General features: G+C 36.5%; 3 protein-coding genes across 3 annotated transcripts; 2 read left to right on the top strand and 1 right to left on the bottom strand.

The window, feature by feature from the left end:
• The first annotated feature begins 1548 nt into the window (after positions 1 to 1548).
• Positions 1549 to 3437, top strand: LOC139777828 (uncharacterized). The gene is made up of 3 exons (XM_071715466.1): positions 1549 to 1618; positions 1717 to 2214; positions 2365 to 3437. Exons 1-3 carry the CDS (start codon positions 1549 to 1551, stop codon positions 3435 to 3437), a joined length of 1641 nt encoding a protein of 546 aa, XP_071571567.1.
• Positions 3438 to 3790: 353 nt separating this feature from the next.
• Positions 3791 to 5880, bottom strand: LOC139777834 (uncharacterized). The gene is made up of 4 exons (XM_071715472.1): positions 5518 to 5880; positions 5180 to 5412; positions 4931 to 5115; positions 3791 to 4858 (listed from the first exon to the last, which is right to left on the bottom strand). Exons 1-4 carry the CDS (start codon positions 5780 to 5782, stop codon positions 4096 to 4098), a joined length of 1446 nt encoding a protein of 481 aa, XP_071571573.1. The 5' UTR covers positions 5783 to 5880; the 3' UTR covers positions 3791 to 4095.
• A 92-nt stretch (positions 5881 to 5972) lies between these two features.
• On the top strand, positions 5973 to 8237 carry LOC139777835 (uncharacterized). The gene has a single exon (XM_071715473.1). It carries the CDS (start codon positions 7234 to 7236, stop codon positions 8227 to 8229), a length of 996 nt encoding a protein of 331 aa, XP_071571574.1. The 5' UTR covers positions 5973 to 7233; the 3' UTR covers positions 8230 to 8237.
• The last annotated feature ends 3643 nt before the right edge of the window (positions 8238 to 11880 follow it).

Raw genomic sequence — 11880 nt, 5'->3', positions numbered from 1 at the left:
TGTCTTCCGCGCTTCCGCGTTTCCGCGTTTCCGCGCTCCATGTAATGGCACCCTTAGGGTTCCACTTAACGCTCGCAACGCTCGTGGAATTATTTCATCCTTGTTGTTTGACAAATGTTAAACAAGGACGAAATGATGCTCGCGAGTGTTGTGAGCATTAAGCTGGATGCACAATACAAATAGTCCAGTCGGCAAGTACATTTGAAAATCGACTAAATCGGATAAAGCTGGAAAAAATTTTAATCGCTTTGTTTGGGTGTCAGTAATGACATACTAAGTTTCCGACCTCCCCCGTGGTGTGCTTCGGCCGCCATCTTGGAAGAAAGGGGTGAAAAATCGGTTTTTCGCGAATATCTCGGTTTCCATTAGACTTAAACTAAAATAGTTTAATACAATATGGTAGGGAATTAAATTCTCTACAAAAAAGGAAGTATAGGTTTTTTTCCTACGACCAATAGTTTTGGCGCTAGAGCCGGGAAAAGTAGGATACTTTTTGTAACAAACGGTTTCAACGACTTTATCTCGCCGTATCTCACTTCTCAAAGGCTGTAGTGTACTTTTGAACTCGTTTTCTCATCACTTTGCGGTAGAGTTAATAGTGGCGCGTTTTTTTTATGTGATGTCCCCTGTAGGCCTAATCCACTCAGTTTATTATTAAGATTATGAGAATTTTTTACCAGGGTTGTCTTAATTATTCAATAATATAATTAGACTCGTGAAAGTGTCAACGATTTAAAACGGCGAATGCGAGTGAGGCACGGAACGTGGTGCGCAAATAAAAAAGAAAAAACCGTGTATTCAGATGTAATGAACGTTTCGGCTCTTCTTTCGACCCATCTTTATCATTTATTGAGATAAGAAGATTCTATTCCTGCAGAGCTCGAGGCAGAAAGTTCCCTTCTTGAGGATTATATCCAACATGGCGCTCGCTTGTTATAGGCCGGTATTCATAATCAGATCTTATTTCAAGACCGTCTTAAGTAATATCTTAAGATGCTAATACGGCTCTGTGATTGGTTAATGACATCTTAAGATTGTACTTAAGATGGTCTTAAATATAAGAACTGACTGTGAATACCGGCCCTAGTCGCGACGTCTGCGCATCCCTCTAACGAGCAGATCTTGTTTCCTTCCATCATATCTACCACCGTGCCTTTTGCCGCGTTTTTACATAACCTTGAATAACAATTGTGTTTAACCAGTTAATAATGTTCCTCGATGAGTGTTTTCAATAGTCTCCATAGTTCTCAATCTTACATGTAATCAGGTAAGATAATTTATTGTTTTAATTGGTAGATTTTAATTTTAAGCTACACGTTCAACTACCTTTCAGGAAAAAAAAAGAAATCAGAAATGTCGAGCGACGAAAATATAGCTCATCGGCTAATCCAAATCGCAGCTAATGCATCAAATCAGTCAACATTAGAAGAGAGAAAATTTTCTTCATTGATTCAATCAACAAGGAGAAATTTTAGAAGACAGGAATTAACATCCTCCCCTCGCAGAGGTCGAAAGAGGCAGAGAACTTTAAAAAAAAAAGTCGTGTTAATGAAGCTGTCGAACGCCGATTTTTTCCCATCAAAGCCGGAACTGAAATTTTTAAAGCAAAGAGGACTAGGTATTTATAATAAAATGTTTATTGTTTCGTTTGAAGAAACAATAAATATTTACTATTGAATGTGTTGTGTCATGATTTTAAAAACTTGTTATATCTAGGTGAAGCGAATACATTACTCGAGATACAAAGGGACAGTTCTTGCGAGAAAATCAAGGCGAGCATAATTCTCCTTTTTCATCCGCACATTCAGCATATGTTGCGAATGTGCGGAATTGCGATAGCAAGAATGCAACAAAATAAAAAAATTATTCGCATTAGTTTTGACAATGGATCTGACTTGGAGACCGAAATAGGACAGAGTAAAATAGTGGTATTACCACTGAAAGATTTTCCAAACGATTTGCCAATTCTTGCAGATGAAGATGTTGTTCCTCGTTCATCATCGCATACTGATTCCATTCGATCACCAACTCGTGCTTCAATTGTAAATCAAACGAGAGATCTCGCACGGAATGTGAATAATCCAGAACAAAGTTCACCTTCAACATCGTCCAGTGCCACTCTTCGCGAACGACGTCATTCGACAAGGACATGGCGACAAAGGATTGAAGAAATGGACGAAGAGAATTTAGATGAGGATGACGATGATCATTTGCGTATGCAAACATTATTTGTCTTGTAGAATGTTCTTATAGCAAAAAGGGATAGTTTTCAAAAATTCATAAATATATACTATTTAATCGCCAGCAAATAATGATTTGTTATTACAGTAACGCGTAAGTAAAAATCAAAATTTATTTTTTTAGGTCTCACCGAAGAGTTTGATCCCGCAAATAATTTTGTTTCATTCCCATCTCTATCTGAAAACGCAGAAACTGCAACCATCGATATCTCCAGAACCAATTGTGTCAATGAACTGATGAGCCTTTATGCGGACGAGCAACTTCTAAGCAAAAATTTAAGCGTGAAATTTATCGGCAAAATAGGAATTGATGGCGGTGGCCTCACGAAAGAATTATTTAACATCTTTTTTGACAAATGCTCGAACACGTTTTTTCAAGGTGAAGATTGTCTCGTTCCGTACTTGCCATTAAACAAACGGAGCGAACAAGACAAATTCATCACAATTGGACGGATTCTCGAACACATGTTGATTTTAACTAATAGTATTCCAGCAAAATTATCGAGGATTACTTTAACATTGATCGGAAATTTTGATGCCAATATTGATCCTACAATACTATTGCAGGAATTAATGAATTATGTAAATCCATATTTAAGAAAAATTCTTCAAAAAGGTCAAAGAAATTTCTCATCTCTGACAGAAAAAGAACAGGAAGTTATTGACGACTTTTTCCAATCAAATAAATTTTTCGCAAAAGCCAACTCTGAGACTTTTTCAGAGCAATTACAAGTAATTGCTACCGAATTGTTGGTCGACATGCCGCGGAAATTAATTGACAAACTTCGTCAAGATGTACAACCAGAAAAATATCCCGATTTTTGGGGACGTTGCGATTTTACAGTTTTTTTAGATATGCAGGTACCTACTCCGACCAAAGTCGTCAATTGCTTAGTCACCGACCCTTACCTCACGAATGAAGAAAATGAGGTGCTACATTATTTGATTATGTACATCAACTGTCTTGATAAAGACAATTTACTAAAGTTTATATTTTTAATAACAGCTTCGTATCAAATGCCAAATGTTATTAATATTAAGTTTAATGACTCTGTTGGATTGAGCCAAAGACCTATATTCACCACATGTACGGATACATTAATTTTGCCAAAAACTTACGCAAATTATAACGAGTTAAAAAATGATTTAAACATTTGTTTGCATACTGAAGAAGTCAAAGAGTATACGTCATATTAATGTTTAAATTTCTTTTAGAGTTTGTTAAATCAATGAGCTAAATATTTAGTTTTATTTTTAAACTACGTACACGTGCGATTAGACGGTAAACAGTACAAAAGATAAATGTGATATATGTTGATAAGTTGACTGATTTTTACTGTGGCAATTTTGAAGGAATAGTACGTACTCATGTAAACGTGCAAGAAAAAAGAAAAAGTTATTTTAAGTTATATATGAGGTTTATGAAGTTTTTGATAATGTTCCTGCTACTAGTATTATTACCATTAATTATTACAACATTCGTTTTGTTATGACATTCATTTATTTTATTATTATCAAAGAGGAAAAGTCATTTTAAGTTATGCATGGAATTATGAAGCAATGACATTCGTTTATTTTATTACATACAGACATACAACAATTACACAAACAGTGTTAAAATACAACATATTTTCTTACGCAATTGTACCAAACAATAAAATGTACGGAGTGAGAATAATAAAAATTTGAAGAATATCTATTCAACGAATTCAATGTTCCCTTCAATTTATGAGGAAAAAACTGCTGAAAGCTTAAACGATAGAATGTAAGTTTTTATGAGTGAATTTTATTGGTCACTGATAGATTAACAAAACTTATAAATGTACATTTTACTTGCGTCGATAAGGTAGAGAAATCAACTCATCAATAAATTTACACATAATGTGTACTTCTCGCGATCTGATTTATCCAAAGCTATGATATTTTCCAGATGCATTTTTTGTACTTCATTTAGGTCTAAACATGCAGTAAAATTCGATAAAAGGGAATCAGTATTGTCACGATTTACTATAGGAGTAGAAACATCTACTCCTAATATTCTCAAGGACTCAGAAAGTCTTTCGTGTAAATTCATATTAGTTTCGAAAACATCCTGAACTGCGGTCGAAGTTGTATTATAATTTTGCAACATTCCTTCGAGCCACAGCTGACGCGGTGAGCGATTATTTTCTGTTCTCAAATTGTGAACATTCCATGCAGACTGGAATAATATCAGTCGTCTATCAATAACTTTCTTATATACATACTGCACACAAAACCTGTGCACAAGATTATTCACATCCATAATATTGTCGTTCTCCAGAGCATATAATTCAGAATAAACGGAGTCACATACTTCTTTAAAAACGTCAACCCATAATCTTTCTATTCTCTGATTATGTACGGATTTTCCAGTAATGTGACTTCCCCTATTCAAGCCACGAATCGTATTCATCAAAAAAGCCACGAGAATATTTTCATAACCATGATCTGACCGTACTCGTGACGGTAATCCATAGCTGCCTACGGCTTCTGCAAACAAAGTCACGACAGGTTCGGCTTGAATAGAAGTCTTGCATGCCAAATAAATTATCAGCCGAGAGTATCCGTCAATACAGCCATGAATTATGAAGCCCCATCTGTAAAAGAAAACATATATTTACAATCGTTTTTATATAGAAACCAAGGCAATAAAATATATTCGTACATACCTGGAGAGCTTCAGATGTGCATCCATATGCCATAGAGAGTTTGGTGTTGGTACCTTATAAGTCCTCCTCTTGATTGATTGACTCCATCTACTTGCTGTTCCTATGGGATCGATTTCATTTAAAGCTTGTCTCACTTTATATCTTTGTACATGAAAACCTGCTGCTTTTAAATATGCTTGTACCATCTGTAAATAAACATAATGTAAATAAAAATAAGAATAATATGTTTAGACGCATTTGGAATCTTACCGTTTGTCCAGCGTTTGGATGCTCTTCGTGGATTTTTACAATTTCTAATTTCAAGTCATCGTCAGAAATTTGAGCATATCGTGCACGTATAGGCATATTTAAAGAATATAACTTCTGATAAACAGTTTTTTTCGAACATCCAAGATGCTTCGCCATTTCACTTACTGTCCATCCGTCATCATACAGCATTTTTAGTTGACCTTGATTTATTTGGACGGTGGGACGCCCTGGTCCTTTAAATAAATTTTCAAGTTACAAATTAGAGCAAGTAAGTTAATAACTTCTGAAGTAAGTTAATAACTTCTGAATAAATTTTGAAGTAATAATAAAAAAATCACCATTCACGTTAACTCTCGGAGCTACGTAGGCCCTCGTTTGTTGTCGATCATTTTTGATAAGTAGTAAGGCTTCGATTGCTTCTTTCAATTGGTTGTATGTTTCTTCTGATATCGCTGTAGATATCCTTTGTAAATTTTGCTGAGCAACAGGAAGCAAATGTTGCTCTATATTTCCATCATATTGATAAGACCTCACTGCTTCACTAAGGATTTTTCTAATTCTACGAAGAGTACGCACAACGTGTACGTCTACACGATTTTCCATTTCGCTGAAACATATTATGATGTTTTAATTTTCAATCAATATCTGTCGCTATATCAACAATAAAAAGTCTGATCTACAATGTGTTCTTTGCTTCCTGTTTTCTGCTCTTAACTTCTTTGCGACTATCTCATATTTCGCAATTCCGTCGCGTAACGTGATGTTTCTTGTCTCTTCTGAAGTTCGTCAATTTTTATCTTGATGAGCGACAGAGAACAAAAAACATTGCGTTACGCGACGGAATTGCGAAATACGAGATAGTCGCAAAGAGGTTAAGAGCAGAAAACAGGAAGCACAAAGAGCACATTGTAGATCAGCCTTAAATGTAGATTTGTTTGTCTGATAAACGACAATTATTACGCTTTTCTGGTAATTTCAGAACTTATAAATAAGTCATAGAAAAAACAAGAAACCCTATTATTTGACTATTGACATGGCATAATAATAATAATAATAATAACAGTGTACACTTACCGATAAATTGCATCAAGTTAAAACTTACAAATAATTGAATTATTCAATAACACAACCTCGTCACCAGGAACACAATACACAGTTTGGATGGCGACTGTTATATAAGTTATGTAAAAACGCGGGGAAAGTGACGTGCACAAATGTAAACGCTAGGGCTGTATAGAATCATGTCCTGTAGCCACTTTCATTATCAGTATTGCGAACATTATTGTCTCAAGTTCCTAGAGTTCACGAAAATTATGTACACACGTACGGCATCAGAAATGCCTTTACACCAAAATGGCCACTATTGGGGCACATCAGCCATTTTAGTGTAAAGGCCGCCGTGACGCCGTGTGTACATAATAAAAATTCATGAATTAAAATAATGTACATAATAAAAATTCGGGAATTAAAATTATGTACATAATAGAAATCCAAGAATTAAAATTACGTGCATAAAAATTCATGAATTAAAATTATGTACATAATAAAAATTCGGGAATTAAAATTATGTACATAATCAAAATTCAAGAATTAAAATTATGTACATAATGAAAATTCAAGAAATAAAATTATGTACATAAAAATTCTAGAATTAAAATTATGTACATAATACAAATTCTACAATTAAGGGGAAGTCCGAGCGTAAGTAAACAGAAGCACGTCTGTCGAGCGCGTCTGCTTATTGCCGAATTTATCTGCCGTTGCATCGCCCTCGGGCGACTTTGTTACAGGTTTTCTGCAAGCGCAAAATTGCAATTTTATTTGGATATAGAAGGAAGCAGCAGAGGAACCGCAGGGGAGACGTTTTTCCGGAGTTTCTAAGGCTGAGAAAGCTTTGGAGGTTAGGGAACAATAAGGGAAACCAGCTGCCGGGTTCGCAAACCTATCAAAAAGCGAACACCAACGACCCGGGGGTGCCTCGGATATAGAGAGGTGAGAGACTCAAGCTGCGACGACAAAGCGAACAGTGAAGGGGGAACCACCGAGCGGTATTAATGAGCAATACAGGAGAAGGCACGGAAAGGCAAAAGGAGTCAAAAAAGAAAGGAAGGCCGATCAACGCAGTACACCTTGGAAGACAAAGGAATAACAGCGAATCGATTATTGACTCGTTTAAGAGGAAGAGGGAAGAAGAGGAAGATAGGATAAGAACAGAGAAGGAATTACTCGAGAAGTTTGAAAAATCAAGAACAGTGGGCAGATCACCGCCAACTAAGAGGACAGGAATAACATCAGGAGCAGAAAGGACGCAAGAGGAGATGAATATAGAAAACGAAAAAGGGGCAGACATGGATAAACTAGATAAATTAACGGAAATCATGCTAACAATTAAGAAAGATACAGAAGAGATAAAAAAAGAAAACAAGGCAATAAGATCAGAAATACAAGACTTAAGAGAAGAATGGAAAAAGAAACAAGAGGAGTGGGAGAAGGAAAAAAGGACAATGGAAAACAGATTGAAGGAACTGGAGATCAAAGAAGAACAAATGGAGAAGAAAATGGCAAGAATGTTACAACTGGAAGAGAGAGAGGAAGAAAGAGAGAGAAGAGAAAGAAGGAACAATATTACGCTGAAAGGAGAGGATTTGCCAAAAGAAGGCTCACCCAAGGGAACGATAGAACATATAATGAGATACGAACTGCAAGTAGAGGTGGACGTGGAGGACGCGTATTGGATAGGAAGAGAGCAGCGAGGAAGAATGCTTATAGCGAGACTAAAAAGCTGGCAACAGAAAAAAGAAATACTGGCAAAGAAAAGTAAATTGAAAGGCAAGAAACTGTACATTGACAACGATTTAACAAAAAAGGAAAGAGATGTGCAAAAGGAGATAGTAGGAATTGCGAAAATGAAGAAAGAGCGAGGAGAACAAGTGAAGATAGGCTACAAGAAACTAATGGTCAACGAAAGGACTTTCATATGGAAGGAGGGAGAAGGACTGAGAGAGTCTTTTCAGAACAGGCAAAACCCGGCAAACCCAATAAAACAATAACGGCCCGGCATAACATAAAAGAATGTAAGGACGGTAAGAAAACACAAAAAGAAATTAGGGCAATGTTTTGGAACACGGCAGGAATCGCAAAAAAAGACAAAGAGTTTTGGGACTATGTACGAGAATTTGACATAATTAACTTCACGGAAACGTGGATAGAGGAGAAAGGATGGAAGAAAATGGAAGCCCTGATGCCAAAAGAATACAACTGGGTAACACAGTACGCGGTAAGAGACAAGAAGAAGGGCAGAGGAGCGGGCGGTATGATAACGGGGGTGAAGAAAAATATCAGGATGGAAGAAGTACAAAAAGAAACACAAGGTATAATTAGCTACAGTGTAGAAATCAACGGAGGAAAATGGAAAATCATCTCAATCTACAATAGGGAAGGCAAAAAGAAGACACTGGAGGAACTGGAAGAAATAATCGAAGGTGAAGGAAAGAAGAAAATGTTAGTGGGAGGAGATTTCAACGCTAGAACAGCAGAGAAAGGAGAACTATTATGGGATGGAGAAGAGGAAGGAAGCAAGAGACACTCGAAAGACAAAATAATGAATAAACAAGAAACCGACCTACTGGAAAAAATAGAGAAGATGGGACTAGGCTTACTAAACGAAAACAAGGAAGGCGACGATCAGGGAGAATGGACATTCACAGGAGCAAAAGGAAGTTCAGTAATAGACTACGCAATTTGCAATGCGGAAACATGGGAAGAAATAAAGAGCTTCAGGATAGGAGAGAGGACAGAATCAGACCACCAACCGTTAGAAATAGAACTGAAGGCGACAACAGAGGAGACAAGAAAGAAAGAAGAACCAAAAGAGATAGAGATAGAAGATTGGTCCGAAGAAGGAATAAGAATATACCAAGAAAATCTAAAGATGAGGAAAGCAGAAAAAGAAGAAACTCAAGAAGAATGGGAAGAATTGGCAGAAGAAATCCGAAAAACAATAAACAAAAAGAAGGTCAAGAACAAAACGCAAATTATAGGAAAGAAACCTTGGTGGGACAAGGACTGCAGAAACAGCAAAACGAAACTGAATAGATCACTCAGACAAATGAAAAAAGGAAACATAGCAAGAACAGATTACATAGAGGAAAAACAAAGACACAACAAGCTCTGCGAAACGAAAATGAAAGAGGAAAGAGAAAGAGAGCACACCAAAATCGCAGAGATACAAAATGAAACAGAAATATGGAGATACATAAAAAAGGAGAGAGGTCGACGAGAAAAACCAGATGAAAGCATTGAGGAACAAAAATGGAAAAGACACTTCATAGAGCTATTGGAGGGAAGAGAGACGAGAGGAAACAACGATACACAAAACGAGCAAGAGGCAGGAGGCAGTCAAGAAGAACCTCGAGAAGAAGAAACAAAGGAAGAGGGAGGGGAAATCACAGAAGAAGAGATGGAAAACGCAATAAGAAGACTCAAGAAAAAGAAAGCAACAGGCGAAGACAGACTCAAAAACGAAGTGTGGTTGAATGCAGACAAGGAAACAAAAGAAAAACTGAAGAAAATAATAGGGAAAATATGGAATGGAGAGAAACTGCCAAGAGGATGGAAAGTGGGCATAATATACCCAATACACAAAAAAGGAGACAGAAAAGAAGTGAAAAATTACAGAGGAGTAACATTACTGGACACGGCATACAAAATCTATGCAATGATTCTAGAAGAGAAACTGAGGAAGGAAGTCGAAAGACTAAAGCTGCTCCCAGAGACGCAAGCAGGCTTCAGAAAAAAGAGAAGCTGCATAGACAACATATTTGCACTGAAAATAGCAGCAGAAAAAACGATAACAAAAAAGAGGGGAAAACTCTACGTCTTCTTTGCAGACCTGAAGGCAGCGTTTGATAAGGTGAACAGAAAGAAACTATGGAAGGTTCTGGAAGAACGCGGCATAAACTGGAAACTAATCGACAGAATAAAAGATATTTATGAGGAAACGATCAACAGAGTAATTGTAGGAGACAAGTGCACAGAAGAGTTCTGGACAGAGGGAGGGCTGAGGCAAGGATGCCCACTGAGCCCGCTCCTGTTCATAACATTTATCGCGGACGTGGAGGACTTTCTAAAGAAAAGACAGAATGGAGGCGTAAGACTGGGAAGAAGGAGAATATATACCTTGGCGTACGCAGATGACCTAGCGATGATGGCGGAGACGGAAGGAAAAATGAAGAAAATGCTGAAAAGCCTAGAAAGATATTTAGAGGAAAAGGAACTGATATTAAATGTAGATAAATCCAAAATGCTGGTTTTTTGTAAGAAAGAGAGAATTAAACAAGAAAGGAACTGGAAATGGAAGGACAACAGGATAGAAGAAGTCAAGGAGTTCAAATATCTGGGGTTCACATTTAAGAAATGCAACACCGATGAAGCACACATAAAAGATATAGTAAGAAAAGCAGCAGCAGCCATGGCACAGATTTGGGGAATAGGTGAAAGGAAATTTGGAGGAGACTTTGACAGGAGAATGATGATGTTTAATGTCATGGTCAAAAGCATACTCTTATACGGAGTAGAAATATGGGGATGGAAAGAATGGAAGGAGATAGAGGCACTTCAAGAAAGATACATAAGATGGATATTAGGTTTAGACAGATGCACGCCAGGCTATATAGTCAGAGAAGAAACAAAGATAGAACAAATCAGTATAGAAGCTAGAGAAAGAGCTCTAAAATACCAGGAAAAAGTAAAAGAAATGACTGACAACGAAATACTGAGAGAATGCAGAAGAGAAATTAGCAATATAGAATGGGAGAAGACACAATGGGGCGGCCGGATGCAGAAGTTTCACGAGGAGGCGGATTAAACCAGTGGACAAGAGAGGCAAGAGAGGAACAGGGAAAAAACACGAAATTATTTCCACCAGGGAATGGACAACCAACTACAAAGAGAAGAAATTGGAAGAGAGAAGAAAGAAGATGGAGGGATCGAAATCAACGAAAGAATACAACAGGTGGAAAACAAGTGAAAGAGCGAAATACTTGGAGTGCAAAGGAAAAGGCATAAAGATGAAAACAATTGCAAGATTCAGATGCGGAAACGAATGGAAAGGTAATAGACACTGGGAGGAGGAAAACAAGAAAATGTGCAGGCTGTGTGAAGAAAGAGAGGAATCCTGGAACCATATACTAAGGGAATGCCCGGAATCAGGAATAGCCAATCCGAGCGAAGAATTTATAATGGCAGAAGATGGGAAAGGAATAGAATGGATGCTGAAGCTGTGCAATAAAAGGAAAGAGAGGGAAAAACTGAAGAGACAATAAAGGAGCGTAGAAAGTAACATAGTAATATAGGAGATATAAAATATGATTAAGCAAAATACATAACATGTATCCCGAGAAGGGAATCATTATCCTAAATAAAAAAAAAAAAAAAAAAATTCTACAATTAAAATTATGTACATAATGGAAATTCAAAAATTAAAATTATGTACATAAAAATTCATGAATTAAAATTATGTAGATAATAAAAATTTGGGAATTAAAATTATGTACATAATAGAAATTCAAGAATTAAAATTATGTACATAATGGAAATTCAAGAATTAAAATTATGTACATAATAGAAATTCAATAATTAAAATTATGTACATAAAAATTCAAGAATTAAAATTATGTACATAATGGAAATTCAAGAATTAA

The sequence above is a fragment of the Temnothorax nylanderi genome, unplaced genomic scaffold (genome assembly GCF_030848795.1).
Source record: "Temnothorax nylanderi isolate EJ_2023f unplaced genomic scaffold, tnyl_v1.0 TNYL_tig0165_pilon, whole genome shotgun sequence".
Lineage (NCBI taxonomy): Eukaryota > Metazoa > Arthropoda > Insecta > Hymenoptera > Formicidae > Temnothorax > Temnothorax nylanderi.
The sequence above is the reverse complement of the archived record's forward strand: the minus strand, read 5'-3'. Positions and strand labels throughout refer to the sequence as shown.